The sequence below is a fragment of the Mirounga leonina genome, unplaced genomic scaffold (assembly GCF_011800145.1).
Source record: "Mirounga leonina isolate KUSES-001 unplaced genomic scaffold, KU_Mleo_1.0 Mir_94, whole genome shotgun sequence".
In the NCBI taxonomy this organism is placed as follows: domain Eukaryota; kingdom Metazoa; phylum Chordata; class Mammalia; order Carnivora; family Phocidae; genus Mirounga; species Mirounga leonina.
The window spans coordinates 40,846,181-40,872,413 of record NW_023270855.1 but is presented as its reverse complement, the minus strand read 5'-3'; the positions used below and the strand labels follow the sequence as shown (position 1 = coordinate 40,872,413).

The following is a 26,233-nucleotide window of genomic DNA, read 5'->3' as shown; positions in this document are numbered from 1 at the left end:
TGGGCCTGTCCTCGAAGCCGCGGGACAGCAAAGACGCGGACACACCTCAGTTTCTAGCGGCTTTATTTTGACATACACGACCTCAGACACAAGCGGGGCGGGCAGCGCTAGGTGTACAGAAAGGGGCGACCCGGCGCAAGGCCCGAGCACCCCTCCCCGGCACGCAAGGTCCCGAGGAGACGCAGCTGGCCCAGCCGCGGCCGAAGCCGAGAGTGGAAGGGGGCGCAGGCCTCGGGCGGCGTGGGCAGGTTTAGGCGGGAAAGCGGAGCAGAGAGCGATTCCTAGAGGCGAGGCCTCACAGTTCCCCGAGAAGCAAAGGAACCAGGTCCTTCCCAGGGTGCTCCAATTTTTTTCCTCATTAAAACTTTTTTTTAATCGGCAAAAACAAAACCAATTGAACAGCGATAAAGTTCCAAGCAATCTGCATCGAGGGGGCGTGCACGTGGACGTGCGCGAGGGAGCAGCGGCTAAAGAACTAGCCCAGGCCTTTGGCCCCTGGGGAAACCCCCACACCCACTGCACAGGCCCCAATGTGAGGGAGGGGTGGGGTCCCTGGCAAGTTGCTACACTGGTCCCCTTCCTCGTTAAGCACCGCCGGTCCCACTCCCCCCCCCCCCCCCCGGGGGGCTGGTGTCTACTTGGCCCAGGGAAGCACTAGAGAGGGGGGTCACTTGAGCACCCCAACCCGTGATCCCGCGTTGCACTTTGGTCCCAAGTTGGGGTTTGGGAAGGCAGGGCCTGGCAGGGACAGGGCTCTCTGACAAGGAGCAGGCAGAAGGAGTAGAGGCAGAGTGTGTGTGTGCACACACATGCCCACCACCCACCAGGTAACAGAGCTGAGTCTCCAAGTGTCAAAAGTGCTGAAAAGAGGGGTCCTGCCCTGATGGAGTAGCAGCAAATCCCAGGCCCTTCTGCTCTTTTTAGTGCCAGGAAAACGCTGAAGATAGTGGGTATAGTCTCTCTCACTATGAAGAGCACAACGGGGCAGCATGTGCTCCCAAAATACAGGAACTCAGGAGGCACAGCACATCCCCAGGCTGGAGAGGTTCAACTAAAGGGGGTCCCAAGTGGCCCCTGACTCTTGGTCTTAGCCTCTGCCCTGCCAGGAAATGCCAGTCCAAACGAATGAGCTACTACCCCCCTGAAGCCACAGAATGGTACAGGAAAGATGGTCGTTACTGACCAGAAACAAGCAAGCTGTCCCTCCCAGCCCCAAGGAATGGGAACCTGCCCACTACTGGCACCAGGATCAGAGGGCTGAGAGAGAGACGGGATCCATCAAGGAGCCCATTTAAAATGTGTGAAGCTGCATCTCTAAGGAATCGGAAAGTAGTCCACCACTTCCAAGGCCTCGACAGGCTGGCAGGCTTACCTTTAATGCCCAAACAAGGACACGCCCAAAGCAACAATGACAGTGGCCCTAGGCTCAGAGGGGAGGGCACTAACCTTGGCAATGGCTAGGTGAGTGCAGTGTCACCTCCTGGCCGCATGTTCGAGGTGGCAGGTCTCTGTGCCATTAAGGGCTGGAGGCAAAAATTATTAAAAACCACCAGAAAGATCACCCCTTGGGCCTTCACTGTACCACTGTCCACGTGGAGCAGGGCTACACACTGCCAGGCCCACAGAGAAGGTGCTGGGCCATCCGGGAAACACCTCCTACAATTCATTTGCTACCAATTCTTTGTAAAAAGGTCGCACCTGCTGACAACAGGCACAGGGGCAAAAGCTCATCTCAGAAATGGCAGGACAGAAATCAATATTTACTAATGAACAAGGCTACAGCCCAGGAAAAAGATCCCAAGAGACAAGGGCTGGCTGGGAGATGGACAAATGGACAGACTGATGGATCCCAGGACTGATAAGACGAAACTCATTAGCAGAATCTGGACACCTGCACCCAAGGCCCAAACAATGTCTCTATGAACAGACAAGCTTCAAGCTCTCCCTCACAAGACTGGAGCTCCTCACAATGGGTTGCTGCCTTGAGCTTAGCCTGGAGAAAGGTGACACCCTGAGCGGACCACAGCCCTTGAGCCCTGGGAAGGGCAGACCATCCAGAGGCAGCACAGCTGCCCAAGCTAGAGGAAGACGACTCCCACCCACAGCACCAGAACTGCAAATACTGTCTAGGCCAGAGCCACCAGACGCCCTGAGGCCTGCTGGGACACCGACTCTCCTCGGCAAATAGAGCAGGGACCCCCTTCAATGGGGCAAGAAGGGGTGGCCTCCTCAGGCAAGGGATCTCAGAAAGGCTGGCTGGGGTGTGCAGGCAGGAAGAGGAGCAGGTTCAAGTGCCAAAGAGTGCCTGGGGATCCCAGGGCCTGCCCTCTGCCATAAGCTGGCTTCAGCCCAGCTTCATGAATCTAGCCTCATGCCAAGTCAGAACCGAGAAGGACGGGTCCAGCGATGTGCAACTGGCCCTGTGCTACCTGGGGGGCATGTGTTAAAGAGCTGGTTGATGCCCATGCCACCAGACTAGGAAGTCCCCCAACGGATGGGCACCCAATCCTCTACTGGTGAGGAACAAGGGATGAGTGAGCACAGAGGGGCCCTGTACCAGCCCACAGCTTCACCCTAAGACCAGCAGGGCCCTGCAGCCACAGACGCCAAAGACCTAGGCAAGAGAAACCAATGTCCAAGGGTACCCTGTCCCTGCTGCCAAGCCCATCCACCAGGGGCACCTCTTCCTTTCTAAGTCAGCCTGGACACAGCAGTCAGAGCCGTAGAGCTAAAGGAGCCTGGCTGAGGGGATGTGTGTTGTGCCCTCCTTCACTTTATATATATGGATTCCAGGCTACAGCTAAAAACATTTCTTTTAGTTTACACCAAAGAGAAATATAACCCTTTAAAAGCAAGTCTGTGTGTCCTCACGGCGAGTTCAGTCAGAGCAATGGTCCCTGCCTGCGGGTGGAGAGGAAGGGGTTCTGGGGGCCCAGGGCCGGGCCTACTGGTTCTCGTCCCGCATCTGTTCCATGATGCTGATGAGGTTCTCTAGGCCGAACACATAGCCTCGGTCCGGCCCGTCATGCACGGTGGGGTCATCCCGGAAGCCCTTGAACGTGCTGTGTGCAAAGTCGATCATGCGGACATCCACCTTGGGTGGAGAGGAGGGGCCGGCCTCAGGGCTGGTGCTACTGGGGCTGGTGCTGGGGCCACAGGGTGGCGCCCCCTCAGGGAGCCCCGTATCCAGGTGCTTGAGACGCATCTCAGCCCGGCGGTCCAGGAAGGACTCTGCCCGGCACTCCCTGCCGTCGTAGATGACAAGCAGGGAGCTGGAGTAGAAGCGATAGGAGGCCTGCCGCTCCAGCACAGCTTTCAGGCCCCGCAGTTTGCTCAGGATGGGCTCAAAAAGGTCACGCCTCAGGTCCAGGCCGTTGTGCAGGTACTGATAGAGGGCGTTGCGGAAGCCTTCAATGGAGAGCCCGCGGCCATAGTACTTGTTCCTGCAGAGGTAATGCCCTGTGTCCAGCTGGTACACCTGAAAGCCCAGGAGACAGAGCGGGTGAGCACCAGGGAGGTCTGATGACCTTCGAGTGCCCTGGGCAGCCATTGTCTGGAAAGTACTCCTGACCAGCTTGACTCGTCCCAATGTCAAGGCAACAGGCTCTCACAGAGGCTCTGGATCTGGAGTCCAGACTAAGGTCACCAGGTAAGGCCTAGAGGGCTCAGGGAACATACCTATAAGGACGCACTCGGCACCCTGTGGGGGACTCACCCTCTCGGAGGAGACTCTGGACCACTGTGGGCCCGGAGGACACCTGGCAGGGGGAGCAGGCAGGTACGTGGGCCACCCAAAACACGCGGGCAGCAGCAGTGAGGCTCTGGCCAGGGGCAACTCACCTGCATGCCACAGACCCTGACACCCAGCGTAGCTGACGTACTCTGCTCGCACTTCCTCATCTGCCGGGCCGCCTTCTCCGCGGACGCGTCATCCCCGTGCTGCCGGGTGCCCATCTTCAGGTCCAGCACACAGGGGTACTTGAAGTGGTGCACCACGTTCTCAAGCAAGAGGAACTCTGGGCCGTGGTCAAGGAGAATAACAGCCACACTCACCGTCAGCCCCAGCCAGGAAACCACGACCAAGTTTTTCTACAAAAGGGGGCATTCTCTTCTAATGTGATCTGTATTCACCTCACAGACTCTCAAATGTAGATGTCACACCACTGGCTTACTCATTCTTTTCAAAAATTTTTTATTGTAGCAAAATACACATAACATAAAATGTACCATTTTCACTATGTTTAACTGTACAGTTCAGTGGCATTAGTATATTCACATGACTGTGCACGTCACCATCCATCTCCGGAACTTTTTCATCGTCCCAAACAAAAACTAGAAACTGCATCCACCTCACACTATCTCCCATTCTTCCTCACGCCCCCACCCGCAGTAACTACCTTTCTAGTTTCCGTCTCTATGAATAGGACTATTCTAGACACTTCGTATGTGTCCTTTTGTGGCTGGCTGTTTCACTTAGCAAAATGTTTTCAAGTTTTATCCGATTTGTATGTAGCATGTGACAAAATTTCATTCCTTTTTATGGCTGAAAAATTTTCCGTGGTGTATATATATACCAAATCTGCTGATGCCATCATTTTTATTTTTTTCTATTTTATTCTGTCCTGTAGGCATACACAAACTAAAGAAGATCTGGCAGATGTGCATACATCCCTGGCACCATCAGTAAACCGAGGCCCTACTCCAGCCATACCTCATCGAGGCCTAAGAGAAGTAAGACACCTTTGCGGCCCTGCTACCAACATGAGAAATCCGGTTTAACATTCCTGAATGGGAGTCTTAGAAAAAAGTGGATTTCAAATTTCTGTCCTGCCTTTTTCTGACTAACCTTCAAACCAGTGACTACATATTTAAACTTATCCCTTGGTATTTCTAGAACCTTCTGCTTAAAATGCCTCTACGGTCCTGGCTGGCTGGATGGCATTTATACCCATGTCCTCATTTACATCTACTGTCTGCAACCATCCTGGATAAAGGTATAGGCTTGTCACATCTGTCAAAAGTCACCAGGGCCTACAGCCTGGACCTCAATTTCGTACTGGGGGACGAGGAAGCAATCACATGATCTTGGACGGGACTTGGCATCACTTGACGATGCACATATTAGCATCGCCTAATTCTTTAAAAAATAACTTATAGAAAACGATTAAATTGGCCTTTAATCAATTTCATCACCTGCTATAACCTATAAACAAGTGGCAATAAAACTTAAAAAGGGCTGCAGAAACACCTCACAGGGCCGGAGAACATGGGCTCTTGAATCCTGCTGTGGCCACTCACGGGCCTGGGCACAGCACCTAACCCCCCTGGGCTCCCATCTCCTCATCTATAAATGGGCTTCGTCAACACTTTCTCCCTCAAGAGACTGTTCTGAAAACTGAGTAAACAGAGAGGGCTCAGCACATTTCCCCTCAGTTTCCCAGTATTAGTTATTCACAGTCTACTGCTTCAAACACTAAACAATCATCAGAATTCCCATTTTATAATACTTTTTTTTACTTTTACCATCCTTTAAAGACTTTTATATGTTGTTTAGGTATGGTGTTTATCTTAGACAAAAAAACCCCACATATCACTTTGTAATTATTACCTTTTGGGAGGGGAAAAATACATGTGTGCACACGCGCACACACACACCCAGATCCCTGATTCTAGACATGCACTGATAAATACCGTAACCACTAGGAACATGTGGCAATTTAAATTTAAATAAATGTAAAATTCTGTAACTCAGTCAGAGCAAGCACGTTTCAGTTACTCGGTGTGGCCAGTGGCTACCATACTAAACACAGATACACATACCTCCACTGTCCCAGAAGGTTCTACCAGACAGCACCCTTCTGAACTGCCAAGTTTAAGCTTCAGGCTTACCAGTCCCGAAAGGCAGAAAAAAAACATGTCCATAAAACAAGGAAGGACAAAGAGCCTATGAAAAAGGGAGATGAGAACAGGAGGGGCTCCTGGACAGAGAGGGCCTCGGCCATGGTGCTAGGTGTCCTGACACAGGACCAACCCACGGTCCCAGCAGGGGGCACTGCTGAAGGTGTAGTAACAAGGATACTGTAGAGCTTTCGGTCCTTGGACTCGGAGCGCATGCGACTCAGCTGCTGCTTGTGACAGCGCAGGCTCCAGGGATTATGGCTGATCTTCTCAGAACTCAGACCGCTGTTGCCATCCAGCATCTGGAAAGGGACGTCTGAGTGGCTGTGGAGCTCCACCTTTGGACTCTTTGCCTCCTGGGAGCTAAGAAGGAAGAACAGGACACACTGCTGAGGGGCTCAGACAAGTCACCCTCCGGGGTCTCGGTGCACAAGGTGAAGGAGGCCTCGATCAGGTCTCATCTGCCACCCATGGGCCCTGCTGACAGGTGGCACAGGGGCTCCGGATGCATGAGCGCGTAAAAGTGAGTAATAAGTAGTATTTATACTTGTGTCTCTGAAAACTGTCTCAAAAATAATTCTGGGCATCAAATTATGTGATGAAGACACCACTCCAGATGCATTAAGAAGGCTGCTATAAAAATCAACTGGAACAAGTGTTATAGAGGATGTGGAGAGACTGGAACCCCGCACAATGCTGGAGGGAATGCAAAATGGTGCAGCCACCGTGAAAGTCTGCTGGTTCCTCAAAACGCTAAACATGGAATTATCCAATGATCCAGCCATTCCACTCCTAGGTCTGTACCCAAAAGACCTGAAAACAGGAACTCAAACAGAAACCTGACACTGTTCACAGCAGCACTACAATAAACAAGAGGTGGAAACAACCCAAGTGCCCATGAGAGCATGAACGGAAAAACAAAATGTGCCATACCCTACAGTGGAGTAGCGTTTGGCAGTAAAAAGGGAGGGGATTCTGACACAGGCTACAACCTGGATGAGCGCTGAAAACATCTTGCTAAGTAGGAGAAATGCTGTAGGGTTCCACTCGTCTGAGGTAACCGCACATTCACAGAAACCGAAACGAGAATGGTGGTTGCCCGGGCCTGGGGGGGAGGGGAATGGAGAGTTATCTAACAGGGATGGGGCTGCCGCTGGAGATGAAAAGCAGCTCTGGTAATGGGCAGTAGTGAGGGCCGCACGACAGCGTGCGTGTGTTCAATACAACTCAACTATACACCGAGAAAAGGCGAAAATGATAAATTGACAGGTGTACTTTACACTTTTAAAAAATACAAAGCCCCGGGGCGCCTGGGTGGCTCAGTCGTTAAGCGTCTGCCTTCGGCTCGGGTCATGATCCCAGGGTCCTGGGATCGAGCCCCGCATCGGGCTCCCTGCTCAGCGGGAAGCCTGCTTCTCCCTCTCCCACTCCCCCTGCTTGTGTTCCTGCTCTCGCTATCTCTCTCTCTGTCAAATAAATAAATAAAAATCTTAAAAAAAAAAAAAAAAAAAAAAATACAAAGCCTGATGAATGTAGAGTTTTACACTTCATAAATAGAGGGTGGAGCATGGGATGCCACTGTCAAGAACACGAGTAACTATCCTGTTTGTGTCCACATCTACAACCGAATTTTTAATAAGACTCAAAGAAAGCATCTGCAGACACTGTCTGTGGGCCTGCGCAGCGGGTGCCCGGGAAACGGCAGAGCGAGCGAGCAGCTCAGAACAGAGGCGGGCGCGGCAGCTCCGGACAGATGCCACCGTCCTCTCCTGCCACGGTGGGTGCGCGAAGTCACACAGAGCCGAGCTAACCACCAGGCCTAGCGTGTCCTGGAAATGCGGGCGCTCCCGCACAGAGTGGCGGGCAGGCTGGGCGAAGCGGCTGAGAGACCCAGGCAGACCTTCCCAGTCCCTCTGACCGGAAGCAGAGCGGCCGCCGGTGCCTCTCGGCGTGACGGAACTCTCCTGTTCTTCTGGGGACGGCGTGGCTGAGGCTATTCATGGACGCCTTTTTTGTGATTCCCTTTAAGAAACAAGGTTGGGATGGCTCGGAGGCTCAGTTGGTGAAGCGTCTGCCTTCGGCTCGGGTCATGATCCCAGGACCTGGGGTCGAGTCCCGCATTGGGCTCCCTGCTCGGAGGGGAGCCTGCCTCTCCCTCTGCCTGCCGCTCCCCCTGCTTGTGCTCTCTTTCTCTCCCTCTCTGACAAATAAATAAAATCTTAAAAAAGAAAAGAAACAACAAGGTTTACTAATCTGCCAAGTAAGCCCAGATAAGTTCTATGTGCCTGCCTGGGGAACCCGTGCCCCTTGGCATCACCCCTGGTGTTGCAGCTCTGGTCCTGGTGAAGAAGCAAGCTCCACTCCGGGCGGTAACTCAGAGCCTCTGCGAATAGGCCAAACAGAGGTCGGGGCCTGCAGACAGAGCTGTCACTTTCAAAGCAGAGCCCTGAACTCGGACACAGGCAGACTTTGATGTTATTCTATGTACACTGGCTTTTCATCAGATGATTCATGGAGCAACTTCTATACCTTTGGAGACCAAAAGAAAGCCCACTCTAAAGAGCTCTTGAGAGAAAGGCATTAATGCCGGCTATGGGCTGGAGGACTTGGGGAACATTCCTTGTCACTAAGCTTAGGTCCCACCTTCATCAGTGAAGAGGAAGCCCCTTGGGGAATGACAAGGAAGCCCTGAAGAAGTGCTTCCGCAGACTGGAGTCTATTTTCCACAAGAACACTTAACACCTGGAGACCCTCCTTACTATGAAATGGGTATTTCTCTCCTTGCATCAGGGATGCAGATCTGGCTAGAGAGGGCCCCTGACTGAGGACACGGGAGAGGACACATCACACACTCAGACAGAGTCTCATGGGGTTCTGTGCTCCTCGATGGGCGTCCTCTTCCGTCGATGGGAGCAAGGAGCACTGGAAGGCCCTCAGCTCACAGCTTCAGCAGCCAGGGTGAGCAGCATGTGTTGCTGAACTGATCTGACATTAGAGATAAGCTATGTGCTGCCACATCTAAGAAAAGTCCCAAATCCAACTTTTGAGTCACAGATTTTATTCACTGAAACTTATTTTTGAGTGAAATAATATACTTTAAAAAAATCTTTTTTTCTTAAGTAATCTCTATACCCAACGTGGGGCTCGAACTCAACAATCCTGAGATCAAGAGTCACGTACTCGGGACACCTGGGTGGCTCAGTCAGTTAAGCGGCTGCCTTCGGCCCAGGTCATGATCCCAGGGTCCTGGGATCGAGTCCCACATCAGGCTCCTTGCTCAGCAGGAAACCTGCTTCTCCCTCTCTCTCTGTCTGCTTGTGCTCTCTCTGTCAAATAAATAAAATCTTTAAAAAAAAAAAAAAGAGTCACGTACTCCACCGACTAAGCCAGCTAGGTGTCCCGAAATTAAATATAAAGTAATTTAATCATACAATTTTTATTTCACTTTGTCCCAGGAAGCTCACATTACTTTTAATTTCTTTTTTAATAATTCAGTGGGTTTTTAAAAAATATATATTTACAAGGTTATAAAATATCACCACTATCTAATTTTTAGGACATTTCATCACCCCCAAAACAATCACCATTAGCAGTCACTTCCTATCCTCCTCTCCCCTCCCAGTCCCTGGCACCCAATAACCTGCTTACTGTCTCATGCGATGCCTATTCTGAACATTTTCTATAAATGGAATCACATTATATGTGGTTTTTTGTGACTGACTTCTTTCACTTAGCAAAGGTTTTCAAGGTTCATTCCCACTGTGGCTCGTATGAGTGCGCCATTCCTTTTTATCACTGAATAATATTCAGCCTTTATTCATCCATTCATCAGCTGACGGACACTTGGGTTACTTTCATTGTTTGGCTGTTAGGAATAATGTTACTATGAACATTTCTTTGCAAGTTTTGTGTCTGAATGTATTTTTTCAATTCTCTTGGTATGGGCTGCTATTCCCAGGAGTGGAATTGATGGGTTTAGCTTTCTAAGGAACTGCCAAGTAACTGTTTTCCAAGGTGGCTGCACTATTTTACATTCCCATCAGCAATTTAAGAGGGTTCCAATTTCTCTACATCTTCATCAACACTTTTATTGCCTGTCCTTTTGATGACAGCCATCCTAGGAGAGTTCACATTTTTTCATAAAATATCAAGGAACAGAACTCTTTGTAAACTATTTTCCTAATCTACAAGAAAAATAATTTCCACTGGAATAAACTAAATTTTAGGTGCAGGGAAAGGGTTAAGAGCTGATCTCAGTCTCAGAGAGGTCAAAGAACCTCTTCCAGAACCCTTAAAGAACACTACTCCAATCTCTCACTGCCCTTAGGCAATCCTACAGGTCAGAAAGCAGATGCAACCTCACTGTGGCCCAAGGCATTTCAACCTCATGTGTGAGACATAACCAAGCTGTAGTACACAGAGCACCCACGGAGAGTCCTTGCTTCCAAAGGGCTGAGAGACCTTCACTCTCTCTTGACCAGCTCCATCCATCCTCAGAAGGTGGCATCACTGGGGTGATGTGACACGCCCAGGTGGGCAGCCAACGAACACCAGCCATCTTCCCCCAACCTTGAGCCCTACTTCCCCAGGGTGTGTCAGGACTCTAGAGATGCCTCGAGGGTTTGTGCTGCTAGGACCAGACGTGCACCTTCAGCCCTGCTCACCACCCCCTTACCTCTCAGAGGTTTCAAGGGACAGGCTGGCTTTCTCCTCCTTGTGGTCACTGCCACTGCCTGATCGGTGCAGGCTCCGGCGGGAGTGTTTGCGCCGAGGTTGCTCCCGCTCTGGTGTGTCATCCTGCTCCACAGTCTCACTTTCCACATAAGGGTAGGCCACCAAGTTGATGTAACCATCACTGTCTCCCTCAAAACAGACAGACACCACGCCTGTTGAAAAAAAGGCAGCTAGTCAACAAACGTCTACACAGGCTGGGTCTATGCAGCACAGACTGCTGGTACTTGCTGTCCCACAGCACATCACCTGCCTGAACCAACTGAAGATCAGTGTAAGAACAATGACCAACAGACACCTTTCCAGAACACAGCTGACCACTCACCCTGACTCAAAGTCTGCTACTTATCCTTTGACCGTGGGTAGATCGTGGGTAGAGCGGGTACCTATTTCCCACTCTCTTCTATAGCCCCGGCACTTCCAATGACTGACTTCTGTACCATCCAAACTGCGTGCGCTGGAGACATCCACACCTGACAGGACTTAGCCCTCTCCTTATTTAACTGTTCTCTGATACTGCCATGTCCTGTGTCGGCGTCTCAATCTGTTTCCCTCTGCCTGGCGGTGCCAGAGAGACATTAAGACTTCTCCCTGCAAAACAGTCCCCAGAGTAAGTCTTCTGCCCACACGAAGCATCAGGTTTTCTAACCTCACCAGACAGAACCTCTGCTTCACCAAACCACCGGCACTCCTAAGTTGAGACACCTTTCTATTCTCCGTGCTTTACTCGGGCAAAACAGTTTATCATGTCCATTTTTTATCAACCAGGTTGTTCGTAGTTTCTTCTGAATCATTACCAAAAGAGTTAAAACACAACACCTACAAACCTAGCTCAAGGTTTTTTTTTTTTAAGAAAGAAAAGAAACAAGAAGAAAGTAAGAAAGAAGCCCAGGGGCACCTGGGTGGCTCAGTCGGTTGGTTAAGCATCTGACTTCAGCTCAGGTCATGAGCTCGGGGTCCTGGGATCGAGCCCCACGTTGGGCTCCCCGCTCAGCAGGGAGTCTGCTTGTCCCTCTCCCGCTGCCCCTCCACCCCACTCACGCTCTCTTCACATAATAAAATCTTAAAAAAAAAAAAAAAAGATAAAAGTCCAGGCTGCCTATCATCTAACTTCCACATCCAACCTTCTGTCAGCTACATTTCTCTTTTCACACACTTGTGTACAAAACTGGCTCTATAATCTGAACATAAGTGAGCTTTTATAAATAAGTCAATATGGGGTGCCTGGGTGGCTCAGTTGGTTAAGCGACTGCCTTCGGCTCAGGTCATGATCCTGGAGTCCCGGGATCGAGTCCCGCATCGGGCTCCCTGCTCAGCGGGGAGTCTGCTTCTCCCTCTGACCCTCCCCCCTCTCATGTGCTCTCTCTCTCCTCTCATCCTCTCTCTCAAATAAATAAATAAAATCTTTAAAAATAAATAAATAAATAAATAAATAAATAAATCAATATGCCAGACCAAGAATATCCTTCTCTTTGGCCCATTTCCTTCTCCAGGTAGGTACTGCCTCACTCCCTGGGCTCTTTTAGAAAAAATTCCTGAAAACATGAAATGGATTCTTTTTTCTTACATTCCCACCACACTGCTCAAAGTATGCTGCACTTCAGTGCACCTCACCCCTGTACCCTGGCTGGTTTATACAGATGGCTGCCTCTCCTGCAGGTATTCACCTCTGTAACCTCCTCTCTTTGTCTTCACTAAAACCTCAACTGTTCCAGCCTGAATGCCCTCTGGTCTGCAAGCTTCTTGGTCTCCTGGGCTGCCCCTTATGCTCTGACCTAGAGGGTCCTCTAGGCCTGCCACACAGCTGTCGTGCTGACCAGCCTGAGGGTCGTTCCTTCTATCCTTCTATGGTCTTCTACTTCTCCCCACTCTTGGTTTACTCCTTATTTGAGTGGAAGACATCTTCAGGTCAATGTTCAGTCCTTTGCAGGACTTTATTCTGCTCCAACACCTGACTGACTGAAGACAAAATTCTATGTAGTCTGTAAATAAAGACAGTTCTACTTCTTACTTTCCAATTGGAATGCATTTTATTATTCACTATCTGGCCTAACCACACCGGCCAGAACCTCCAGTAACATGGTGACTAGAAGTGGACAGCATGAACATCCTTGTCTCGTTCCTGATCTTAGGGGGCAAAGCAATGGTTTCGTCATTATGACGCTAACTGGAGGTTTTTCATAGATGCCCTTAGTCAGGTTGAGGAACTGTCCTTCTAGTCCTAGTTTGCTGCTGTTGTTTTATCAAGCAAGAATGGATGCTGGAGGGGCACCTGGGTGGCTCAGTCGGTTAAGCATCTGCCTTCAGCTCAGGTCATGATCATGGGGGTCCCAGGGTCCTGGGATCAAGCCCCATATCGGGCTCCCTGCTCAGCGGGGAGCCTGCTTCTCCCTCTTCCTTTACCCTTCTCCCAGCTCTCTCTCAAATAAATAAATAAAAATCTTAAAAAAAAAAAAATGGATGCTGGATACTGTCAAATGCTTTTTCTGAATCTGCTAAGATATAGATGGTTTTTCTTTTTTTAGATTATTAATATGGAAATTCCATTTAACCTTTGAATGTTAAACCTACCCTGCATTACTCAGATAAACCCTACCTGGTAATGATGTATTGTCCTTTTAATATATTGTTGGACTCCGTCAACTAAAATTTTATTCAAATTTTTTACATCTAGATTCATGAGGTCCATTTATTTTCTTGTAGTGGCCTTGCAGAATGAGTTGGGACATACTCTTTAAATTTTTTAGAAGAGTTTCTGTAGAACTACTCTAAGTATTTCTTTCTTAAATATTTGGTAGAATTCATCAGTGAAGCTGTGTGGGCCTGGAGTTTTCTTCACTAAAATGCTTTAAACTCCAATCTCAATTTACTTGATAGCGCTATTCAGAGACTCCTATTTTTTCTTGAGAGTTTTCATAGTTTGTATCATTCAAGAAACTGTCTCTTTCATCTGTGCTGTAGAAGTTATTGGCATAAAGTTTTTCATAATATTCTTTTACCTTTAAATATCAGGAGACTCTACTGACAACATATCTATCATTTCTGGCATTAGACGTTAATGTATTCTCCTCTTCCTGATCAGTCTAGCTAGAGATGTTCTCAAAAAAATCAGCCTTTGGTCTTTGGTTTTTACCGATCTTCTTAATTTCTGCTCAATTTTCTCACTGAATTGTCTTTTTTATACAGATTTGCATTAATTTAGATATAGATATATATTCTGGAAACCAATCCTTGGTCAGTTATATGTGTTGTAAACATCTTTATCCATTTTCTTTGAAGGTGTATTTTGATAAATGTAAGCTTTAAATTTTATATGTCAAATATATCATTATCTCCTTTATGATTAGCTCTTTTATTTTTGTCTTTCAGGCTCGTCTAAAGCTATACTGGAAATCTGCCTTTCTCCTGAGGCACACACTTTTGAGTACCCTGACAGACCACAGGCAGACACAGAGCATCACACCTGCTACGGGGAGAAATGGCTGTGCTGTGGGTAGGCCAGGAAAAAGCTCTACCAAGAGTAGATGAGACTTGGTAATTAAATGAGTCATGCAATCAACTATTAGATTAAGGAAAAAATATTTTTGATTCTGACTTTTTTTTATTTTTTTTAAAAAAGATTTTATTTATTTATTTGACAGAGAGAGACACAGCCAGAGAAGGAACACAAGCAGGGGGGAGTGGGAGAGGGAGAAGCAGGCCCCCCGCAGAGCAGGGAGCCCAATGCGGGGCTCGATCCCAGGACCCTGGGACCATGATCTAAGCCGAAGGCAGACGCTTAACGACTGAGCCACCCAGGCGCCCCTGATTCTGACATTTTTTTTATGTCATTACTCACACCTAGGTAGAATGCAGACGGGAAAATGAAAATCAATGATCTTTTAATTCATCTGATATAAGTCCTAACTTTCTTGGCATTTTTAAGACTAATTTCAATAGACACTAAAGATCACATTTGATGAAGGTTTTGTTATTTTTTAAAATATACTCTTAAAAATTATAGTAAAAAATAGGGGCGCCTGGGTGGCTCAGTCGTTAAGCGTCTGCCTTCGGCTCAGGTCATGATCCCAGGGTCCTGGGATCGAGCCCCACATCGGGCTCCCTGCTCGGTGGGAGGCCTGCTTCTCCCTCTCCCACTCCCCCTGCTTGTGTTCCCTCTCTCGCTGTGTCTCTCTCTGTCAAATAAATAAATAAAATCTTAAAAAAAAAAAAAATTATAGTAAAAAATATGTAACATAAGTTTATCATTTTAACCATTTTTAAATGTACAATTAGTGGCATTAAGTACATTCACAATGTTGTATATGATTATCATTATCTATTTCCAGAACTTTCTCATCACCTCAAAGAAAAAATCCGTACCCATTAAATAATAACTCCCCCTTTCTCCCTCACCTGAACCCCAGGTAACCTCTAACCTACTTTGTCTCTACAAATAGGCCTATCGTAGACATTTCATATAAGTGGAATCATGTCATTCTCGTCCCTTTGTGTCTGGCTTATTTCCCTTAGCATAATGTTTCCAGGATTCACCCATTCTGTAGCCTGTATCAGAACTTCATTTCTTTTTATGGCTGAATACTATTCCATTGGGAATATGTATCACATTTTGTTTATCCATTCATCTGTGATGGACACATGGGTTGTTCCCACTTTGGGCTATTGTGAATAATGCTTCTGTGAATATTAGCTTATAAGCATCTGTTTGAGTCCCTGTTTTCAATTCCTTTTTTTAAGACTTTATTTATTTATTTTGAGAGGGTTTTTTTGTTTTTGTTTTAAAGATCCTGTTTTGTTTTGTTTTTTTAAGATTTTATTTATTTATTTAACACAGAGAGAGACTAGAGAGAGAACACAAGCAGGGGAGTGAGAGAGGGAGAAGCAGGCTCCCCACTGAGCAGAGAGCCCGATGTGGGGCTCAATCCCAGGACCCTGCGATCATGACCTGAGCTGAAGGCAAACGCTTAACTGACTGAGCCACACAGGTGCCTTCCCCCCCCCCCCGTTTAACTTTTTGAGGAACCACCAAACTGTTTTCTGTAGTGGCTGCACCATTTGACAACAAATACTTTCCTTTTTTTTTTTTAAATTGTTATAGCCATCCTAGGGGGTATGAATGGTATCTGACTGTGGTTTTGATCTGCATTTCCCTAATGATTAATGATGATGTTTCATGTGCCAATTGGACATTTGCATATCTTCTTTGGAGAAATGTTTATTCAAGTCCTTTGACCATTTTTGAACTGGGTGTTTCTTAACTCTTAACTAGGGGAACTAGTTCTTAGAACACCCAAGCTTTTTTTTTTTTTTCTTTTTTAACCTCAGAACTTTTGCTTAGGCTTAGAACGTTTCTTTCCATTGCCCTTTGTCCACAGCTGCTCCTCACACTTCAGTCCTTCAAGTCTCCCCAGACATTCCTTCCCTGATCATCCTATCTGGAAGCCTTATTATTTCTAATTATAGAACCATACTTAAACACTTCTCAAAATCTATAAATTGTCTATATGTTTATTTACTCTTTCTCACAGTAGCATGTTAAGTTCCCTGAGGTATGGTATTTTGTCTTTTACATCAATGAGCACAGAGCCTGGCATCCAGTAGATGCTTAATAAATATATGATTAATGAATAAGGGAAAGTTTTACATAAGGATACAGAAGCCTAGAACCTCACATTCAGTACCAGATGCAGTAACACCTGATGACTGCAGCTGGCCATACTAAATAAATAAAAATCCCTCTTCAAACTTACTGCCAAAACACAGAATATCATTGACATTTTTCCTCAGCTTGGTTGAGTTTTAAAAACACCTGTGCTCCTGGCAATAAAGGGATATGTGTGTTGTGTAGGATCATATTTATACAGGTATTTTCTAGACCTGTCTGCTGAAAGGGCCTAAAAACAATGATACTCCAGTAGCAATCAGTCCATCTAATGTCAAGATCTTGGTTTTTCTAAATACCATTCCTACAATAAAAGGAAGCAAAGCTCCCTGGAGAAATGGTTGGTTCCCGAATCGGGGCAGGAAAAATAAAATATGAGCCTGGAGCATCCTGAAGTAACTGAAAGTAAAGGAGGAGTCAAAAATGATGGGGGTACGTGTCACAAGCACACAAGAGCCAATTAAAGGAGTCCCAGTGGCCACATCTAGAATATGAGAAGTAAAATATCCCTAAGCCCAAACTGACAGATAATGGGTGAGAAGGGACAGTTCTTCCTTATGGGATTGTAATTCCTTTTAATTAATAGATGTAGAAGGAATGATGGAAACAGAAGTCACCATTAGGCACACAACACAGTAATAATTGTCACAGGCAAGAACCACCAAACAATTCTAAAATTAGTGGGCTAAAGTACTATAAGAAAGAGGATATTTAGGGGCACCTGGGTGGCTCAGTCGGTTAAGTGTCCGACTCTTGATTTCGGGTCAGGTCGTGATCTCAGGGTGGTGATATCAAGCCCCATTTGGGCTCCACGCTCAGCTGGAGATTCTCTCTCTCTCTCCCTCTGCCCCTCCCTGCCCCCACCCACTTTCTCTAAAATAAATAAATCTTTAAAAGGAAGGAAGGAAGGAAGGAACGAACAAACAGGATATTTAGAAAGTCTTAAAGTATGTCCCCATAGGATATTCATTAATTACAATAGGAAAGATAGTAACTTTACAGTGGAGAAGCCTGGGAGACACCACCTTAACCAAGTGATTGAAATTAAATCACCAGTAACAACGCACCTATCTTCTGACATGAATAACTGAGGACACAAGATCACTTCTGTTGCCCAAGATATATAACCTCAGTCTAATCATGAGAAAATATAAGGCAAATTCAAATTTAGGGACATTCTACAAAATCACTGCTAGTATACTTCAAAAGTGTCAAGGTCATGAAAGACAAAGACTGAGAAACTATCTCAGGTTGGAGGAGACTAAGGAGGAGTAAATGCAATGTGAAGTGAAAACCTGAACCAAAAGAAGAACGTAAGTGGGAAAGGAAAACTGCCGAAATTTGAATATACAGATTAGTTATTATTATTATATCAGGGTTCATTTCCTGGTTTTGGTTATTATAAACTGTACTATAGTTAGGTTTTTAAAGAAAAATTTTTAAAGATTTTATTTATTTATTTGAGACAGAGAAAGAGAGAGAAAGCACAAGCAGGGAGGAAGGTTAGAGGGAGAGGGAGAAGCAGACTCCCTGCTGAGCAGGGAGGCCGATGAGGGTGCTCGATCCCAGGACCCTGAGATCATGAGCTGAGCTTTAACCGACTGAACCACCCAGGCACCCCAAGAAATTTTATTTATTTATTTGAGAGAGAGAGAATGAGAGAGAGAGAGCACATGAGGGGGGGAGGGTCAGAGGGCGAAGCAGACTCCCTACCAAGCAGGGAGCCCGATGTGGGACTTGATCCAGAGACTCCAGGATCATGACCTGAGCCGAAGGCAGACGCTTAACCAACTGAGCCACCCAGGCGCCCAAGAAATTTCTTTTTACTTATTTATTTACTTATTTGACAGAGAGACACAACACAGAAAGAAAGGGAACACAAGCAGGGGGAGTGGGAGAGGGAGAAGCAGGCTTCCCGCGGAGCAGGGAGCCCGATGCGGGGTTCCATCTCAGGACCCTGGGATCATGACCTGAGCCAAAGGCAGATGCTTAATGACTGAGCCACCCAGGCGCCCCAAGAAATTTAATACAATGCTCATTGATGCTTGATGACTGGCTTAAGTGAAGACTTTGATTTTAGTACAAGTCACTTTATCAACCATACGCATGAAACAGCACTCTCCTTAAAATCTAAAATCAGTTACTGAGATTCACTTAAGGAGCTCGAGGGCAGTATTAAAGGGGCCAGGCTCTCACAGGCCCTTACCCGTCTCTGCACGTTGGCTGGCACTGTCACACAGCAGCCTCCCATCTGCCAGGGCACAGACCACAGCACAACATCTGCCACTGGGAGTTCAGTCCCAACAAGTCAGGATGCTCTTTCCAAGAGCAGAGTTCACAGAGTCAAACACAGTGGCTTCTTCTTTACTGCTTCCCTGTTCTGTTTTGTAAATTTTAAGATTTATTTATTTGAGAGAGCGCATGCACGCATGAGCAGGGGGAGGGGCAGAGGGAGAGAGAGAGAGAATCTCAAGCAGACTCCCTGCAGGGCATGGATCCTGGACATGGGGCTCGATCTCAGGACCCTGAGATCATGACCTGAGCTGAAACCAAGAGTCAGATGCTTAACCAACTGAGCCAACCCAGGAGTCCCTACCTACTGCTTACCTCTTTTAACTGAAAAATAGCTATTATCTACCCAGGTATCTACAACGGTTAAATTTACAGCATTACGCTTTTGGCCAAACAGAAGAAAAAGTGTGCAATGTTCCTTTCTCCTTTGAAGACAGACATGATTTGGCCACTGAACTTCATCTGAATCTTTGGCACCTTCTTCCACATTAGATTAAAACCCAGCTGATATTCATGACAGGGCTGTTTTTTAGTCGGCTCACCAAAGCACTTAAGAAGGCTTTCTGGCACACTGTTGACTGCTGAATGCATGAGAACAGTGGACAGGACCCTGTAGTGGTAACAGAGCAGCTGGGACAGCACAAGAGGCAGGGGAGGTGGGATCTGTGTTAATCATGATCTTTCAGTGCCCTTGTCTTTCAATGCCCCATAATCTTTTTCAAGCACTAAATTTAAGTCCCAGGCATTGGCTGATAAAGCAGTAGGCTCATCAGCTTGGATTATGCTGGTTACATCCAAGTTCACATCTAGTATCTCAATCATTTTGGAGCAACCATTAACTGCAGCTTTCAATTCATACAGACATTTTTAAATATCTTGATGGGACTCAAGAGCTTGAAGAGATGGGTCAGACTTCCTGCACATGGTCTACAACCAGGTAAGGAAAGATGCATCACTTTATGATAGGGCTTTACCTGGTACACTGGCATCACGGGAGCATTAGAGGAAGCTGGGTATACAGGAACTCTAATTTTTTTTTTGCAACTTTTCTATAATTTTAAATTTATTTCAAAATAAAAAAACAAAAGCCTTGTGCTGTTGGGTTTTCATATATATGAACTGGACCAATAATAGCTTCCATTTTCTTTGAATAAATTGGGCTTCATTTGACTTAATAAGAAAAGATCAAATTTTGTTTTAACTGTATATTTGAGAACATACACTTATTTTTCCTAGTAAAAATGTAGCCCGAGGAAAGAAAATAGATACTAATGATTTGCTATGGTTTTTAAAGACTTCTGTTGCCCAGTCTGAGAGAAAGTTGCAGGGAAAAACTGAACCAATGCTAGGGACAATCCTTCCCTGGAAGGCACCTTGAGATTCAAACTTGTCCCAGCTCTGGTGGTTGTGATTTAGAAAACATTTCTCTGGAGCCAGGGCTCAACTTCCTTTTAAGAGATTTTTTTTTTTTCCTTAGCATGACTCCATGAGCTAACAGGGCTTATAGTTCTCTATCTGGTTTTGGCATATTTATAGCAGAAGATTTGGCCATGAATGTGTTGAGTGTGGAAGAGTAGGCGGCTGAAGCTGCATTTATAAAGCATTTGTAACTGTTGTTCTTAGCCACTTAGAGACAGCAATGTGTTTGATTCTGGCTTCTCTCTCCTTTTACAGGCTTAGAATATTCCTTCAAATTCAATATTCTTCTGGTTCTGTTTTGAAAACAGTAGCAAATAGACCATCAAATTCAAAATTACATAATGGACTTGAATATACATTTCTCCAGAGAGATACACAGATGGCCAACAGCACATCAATATCATTAATCATTAAGAAAATGCAAATCAAAACCACAATCAGATACCACTCATACCCACTAGGATGGCTATAATAATTTTTTTAAAAAGAGGAAAGTACATGTTGGCAAGATGTGGAGCAACACGAACATTCCCAGTAAGAATATCAAATGGTGCAGCCACTACAGGAAACAGTTTGGTGGTTCCTCAAAAAGTTAAACAGGATTACCATACGATCCAGCAATTCCAATCCTAGCTATATACCCAAAAGAACTGAAAACAGGATCTTTAAAACAAAAACAAAAAAATTCTCTTTCTCCCTCTCTCAAAATAAATAAAGTCTTAAAAAAAAAGAAGAATTGAAAACAGGGACTGAAATTATGCTTATAAGCTAATATTCACAGAAGCATTATTCACAATAGCCCAAAGTGGGAACAACCCATGTGTCCATCACAGATGAATGGATAAACAAAATGTGATACATATTCCCAATGGAATAGTATTCAGCCATAAAAAGAAATGAAGTTCTGATACAGGCTACAGAATGGGTGAATCCTGGAAACATGCTAAGGGAAATAAGCCAGACACAAAAGGACGAGAATGTCATGATTCCACTTATATGAAATGTCTACGATAGGCCTGTTTGTAGAGACAAAGTAGGTTAGAGGTTACCTGGGGTTCAGGTGAGGGAGAAAGGGGGAGTTATTATTTAATGGGTACAGATTTTTTCTTTGAGGTGATGAGAAAGTTCTGGAAATAGATAACGATAATCGTATACAACATTGTGAATGTACTTAGTGCCACTAAATTATCATTTTAAAATGGTAAACTTTATGTGTATGTTGCCACAATAAAAAAAGAGTTAAGGAAACAAAAAATACTGATATGGATTGGTTTTTCAAAATTGAGGATCCCTTAGGCAAAGGATGGTGTAAACATGACTAAATTCATAACAGCTTTGGGAAATTAAAAAGCAGAACACCCCCCCCCACCCAAATTTAACTTACACATGGTAGGCAATCATGAAAATGTATAAACACAGTGACAAAAATCAGAGTTTAAAATAAAGTGACTTAGGGCGCCTGGGTGGCTCAGCTGGTTAAGCGTGTGGCTCAGCTGGTTAAGCGTCTGACTCTTGGTTTCAGCTCAGGTCATGATCTCAAGGTCCTGAGATTAAGCCCCACATGGGGCTCTAGGCTCAGCATGGAGTCTGCTTGTCCCTCTTCCTCTGCTCCTCCCCTGCCCCCTACACTCTCTCTCTAATAAAAATAAAATCTTAAAAAAATAAATAAATAAAGTGACTTAATTCTGGTATATATTCATGGGCTTCTATTCTATAAAGTCAATTTACATTTTCAAACATTATTTTTCCTTTAAAAGTTAGGACTTCCATGCATCCCCAGTCACTGTGCAAATTCCTTACCATCAATTCAATCCCCCAGCACATACAGACACAGGCTCCATACAGCCTCCTTGCCAGCTGTCTCACCGCCTCGACCTGGAAAGCATCCAATCCTTCCTCCTCTGGGACCAGAGAAGTACTTCTCTGCTAGACCATCCCAGCAAACAGGGCAAACCACCTTGCTAACAGCATGCTCTTCACAAATAGGACTTAATGCTGTAAATTCTTCTCAGGTTTACCTATCAGTGAATTCAGATTTTTAAGATCTAAAGACCTCGCTGGTACTTTCAGCCTCAAATTTTGCTTAACAAAGTGACTTCGCTGCTTTGAGACAACAGAGACCCACATCATATCACATGGCCAACAAAACAAGGAAAGCTGAGCTGAGGGCCTGCAAAAGCCCAAGGCTGCTGCTCTCTCGGAACCGGCCAGTGACTGACCTTTATACTCCGGGGTGAACTCCTTCATTTCGGGAGGAAGGGATTCGTAGAAGCGCTGCTCCCGGGAGATGAGAGGCTTGCATACAGTGTGGTCGTCGTAGCGCATCATGCTGCTGTGTCCGCCCACCTGGTGGATGAAGGGCTCCAGGAGGACTCCCCGGTCTCCGGCCCGACTTGCGTTCTTGCCATACTGCCCCACTTCCATGGTTTGACAAACACACATTGCGTTGGGGGCCAGTTGCACTCTGAGGGCAGAGGATGCAGCACATGGGCCACGAAAGGAGAGCTAGGCAGAAGGTCCTGGTGAGCTGAAAGCAATGGTCAGAGTCTGTTCAGCTTATTCTTCTTTCCTAAAAGAAAGGAGAGAGGAAAAGAGGGAATCAAAACACCTGGCAAGCTACAACTTCCCTGGCGTTCATAGAACATCTGTTCTATGAATAAGAACGGGATTCTGAGGGCGTCTGGCTGGCTCTGTCAGTTGAAAATGCGACTGCTGATCTCAGGGTCATGAGTTTAAGCCCCACACTGGGTGTAGAAATTACTTTAAAAAAATAAAATATTGGGGCGCCTGGGTGGCTCAGTTGGTTAAGCGACTGCCTTCGGCTCAGGTCATGATCCTGGAGTCCCTGGATCGAGTCCCGCATCGGGCTCCCTGCTCAGCAGGAAGTCTGCTTCTCCCTCTGGCCCTCCCCACTCTCATGTGCTCTCTCTCATTCTCTCTCTCTCAAATAAATAAATAAAATCTTTAAAAAAATAAAAAAATAAAAAAATAAAAATAAATAAAATATTAAAATATTCAAAAAAAAAAAAAAAAGAATGGGATTTTGTTTTGTTCCCTGCTATGTATTCCCCCAGTAAGTACAATGCTGCCTGGTGCATGAGAGGCAGGTGGCAAGTTTTTCTGAATGCTACAACTTTGGTGTCCTCCATCCATTTTTTTTATGCACAGAAGCCCACATTTTCTTCCTTTCCTAGATATCATATAACCTTCCACATTCCCTAAAAGATTTGATTTTAGAGCTACAATATGTTAACAGTCATCAGAAAGGCAACTATCCCTATTTACTTCATATTCAAAGATAAGCATTCAGGGAATAAAACAGAAGGCAACACGAATTCATCTTGTTCAGACTTCTCACTATATCCAGTAATGGTAAGGGTCTCTCGCTGACTCAAGGAAGGGTTTTTGAGAAATCTGGTCACACTAGATTTTCAATTTTTCTGCTGAAGGCCAAGCAGCAGGCAGGGAAAGCCATTCCTTGCTGAGTTGTAGCATCATAAAAAGGGTTTGCTCTTCCCAAGGAAATTTACGCTTCTGATTTCTTCTACTTTAAATGTACGGCCATCAGTCCAGTGCCCCAGAGCTTCCCTTTCTGTGTAACTCTACACCAACCAGTAGGACAAGGAAATGCCTTTGTACTTAAATACCTACCTTGTAATGTCAATTTTCTCTCAAGAAAGTTAAAGTAATGGGCAACTTCCCTAATACTGAATATAGTTTGAAGTTAGGAATGTAGCAGGCAGGACTACATCTGAAAGATCAAGACTAAAAAAGAAAAATATTTTTAAGAGCAGGAATATGGCTTTACCTGAAAGAGATAAAACATTATTTTTCTTCCAAACCTCATAATCTATGGGCAAAATAGGCTACTGAAGAACCCTGCTGCAAAACTGCAAAATTTTCTTACTTCAAAGCCGCCCAGGAAGCTCTGTTCTATTTCACGGCTATCAACAAAAATAAATGATTTCCCATTCCCCTAACCAATCAGCACCACTTCAAAGCACACAATACACATTTTTGCTTACCTATCCACTTTCTAGTCGTCCTTCAGGAGAAGGCGACTCCCCTCCCCACAGAGTTTTCCCAGACTCCACTCTCCCAAACATGAGTTGGGTGCGCACACCTCTACAGCTCCCAAGGTACCTTGTGCCAACTATCTCAGCAATATATCACTGTACTGTCCCCTATTTACTTGTCGTCAACACCACCAAACCATTCCCTTGTATTTCCATCTAGCGTCCAAGGCAGTTCCTGGCACACAGGAACTGTTCAAAAATAGGTTAGGTGGCACCTGGGTGGCTCAGTCATTAAGCATCTGCCTTCGGCTCAGGTCATGATCCCAGGGTCCTGGGATCGAGCCCCGCATCGGGCTCCCTGCTCCGCGGGAAGCCTGCTTCTCCCTCTCCCACGTCCCTGCCTGTATTCTTTCGCCTGTGTCTCTCTCTGTCAAATAAATAAACAAAATCTGGGGCGCCTGAGTGGCTCAGTTGGTTAAGCAGCTGCCTTCAGCTCAGGTCATGATCTCAGGGTCCTGGGATTGAGCCCCGCATCAGGCTCCCTGCTTGGCGGGGAGCCTGCTTCTCCCTCTCCCTCTACTGTTCCCCCTGCTTGTGCTCTCTCGCTCTCTCTGTCAAATAAATAAATAAAATCTTTAATAAATAAATAAATAAATAAATAAAATTTTAAAAATAAATAAATAAATAAGCAAACAAAATCTTTAAAAAAAAAAAAAGGTTTGTTGGAATGAATGAAGTAATTCCAGGAAGAGGGCTGCAGAGAATAAAAGCACAATCTGAAAACAGAAGGAGTTACATAGCGGCAGTGTTAAGTGGGGAAGGAGCTGTGAAGGGTCTCTTCTCAGGTCTCCTGGAGGTGCCCACCATGACAGTGGACTCTACCTCACACCTCCAATCAGCTTTTGCTCTGGCCCCACTGCACGCCGGGATTGCCTCTGATGGGAGATGGGGTTCCCAGAACGGTGCTAAACTTTCTAGCCTGGGTCAGTGGGTGTCTGGGAAAGGAGAGGGATCCATAGTGCCAAGTGGCCCAGAAGAGCTGGACTCTTGAGGTGCATGGCAACCTCAGCAGCCTCCAAAGGACCAAAAAGGTTCAAGTCCAAACTCCAGTCAGATCTAGACTTTTGGTATTTTGTTCCTACATGATAAATACATAAAGTCATGGGACTGGTTTGTGTTTGAAATATTTTCTTAGAAGTAAACATGTAAGGGGCGCCTGGGTGGCGCAGTCAGATGAGCCCCCAACTCTTGGTTTTGGCTCAGGTCGTGATCTCAGGGTCATTAGATCGAGCCCCGCTACAGGCTCCACGCTCAGTGCAGAGTCTGCCTGAGATTCTCTCTCCCTCTCCCTCTGCCCCTCCTGCTCGTGCTCTCTCTCACTCTCTCTAAAGTGAATAAATCTTTATTTTTTTTAAGATTTTATTTATTTATTTGATAGAGATAGCCAGAGCAGGAACACAAGCAGGGGGAGCAGGAGAGGGAGAAGCAGGCTTCCCGTGGAGCAGGGAGCCTGACGCAGGGTTCGATCCCAGGACCCTGGGATCATGACCTGAGCCGAAGGCAGACACTTAACGACTGAGCCACCCAGGCACCCAGTGAATCAATCTTTAAAAAAAAAAAAGAAGAAGAAGAAGAAGAAAAAGTTAACATGTAAAATATACCATATTTCTATAAGCTTTGTTTTGGCGTTTCTTTTTAAATAAATCTGGAACCTAAAAAAGTACAAGTGCCCAGAAGCCTGTCAATCTCTGTGAAGCTGTGACTCACAGAGTGTGGAGCTGTGGGTAAGTCACTTAATTTCACATTTCCTCACCTACGCCTGGGTGGCTCAGTCAATTGAGCGTCTGACTCTTGATTTTGGCTCAGGTCATGATCTCAGGGTCATGAACTCAAGGCCGTGTGGAGCTCTGCACTCAGTGTGGAGTCTGCTTGTCTCTCTCCCTCCCCCTCTGCCCCACACTGCACACACATGTGTGTACACATGCTCTCTCTCTCTCTCAAATAATAAAATCTCAAATTTCCACACCGACAATTTGAAGCCATGCCCACCACTAACCCTGCAGGATATGCTGATGCAGGCAAAGGGTTTGGGCTTGCCCTGCCCACTGCCCAGCCTTGAAGTCCTAGAAACATCGATAGTTCTGACTCTTTCATAAACAACCAGAAGTTGCTCCTGAAGTCAGGTGTCCACCAAGGCCCACTCTGAAAACCATGA

General features: G+C 46.0%; 1 protein-coding gene and 1 pseudogene across 3 annotated transcripts in view; both read right to left on the bottom strand.

Moving 5' to 3' along the window:
- Window positions 1-46: 46 nt before the first annotated feature.
- The window catches only part of IP6K1 (inositol hexakisphosphate kinase 1), a 57,023-nt gene continuing 30,836 nt past the window's right edge, over window positions 47-26,233 (bottom strand). For 2 of the 3 annotated variants that reach the window (XM_034997011.1, XM_034997012.1), the window contains exons 2-6: window positions 22,222-22,571; window positions 10,574-10,784; window positions 6,080-6,261; window positions 3,841-4,016; window positions 47-3,478 (exon numbers count right to left, since the gene is read on the bottom strand). In XM_034997011.1, coding sequence (XP_034852902.1) covers window positions 2,945-3,478; window positions 3,841-4,016; window positions 6,080-6,261; window positions 10,574-10,784; window positions 22,222-22,444 — 1,326 coding nt within the window. In that variant the 5' untranslated portion in view covers window positions 22,445-22,571 and the 3' untranslated portion in view covers window positions 47-2,944. Of the gene's footprint in view, window positions 3,479-3,840; window positions 4,017-6,079; window positions 6,262-10,573; window positions 10,785-22,221; window positions 22,572-26,233 lie in introns of those variants that run through there. The other variant, XM_034997013.1, reaches the window with a different exon arrangement.
- Window positions 18,370-19,794, bottom strand: LOC118005206 (annotated as a pseudogene).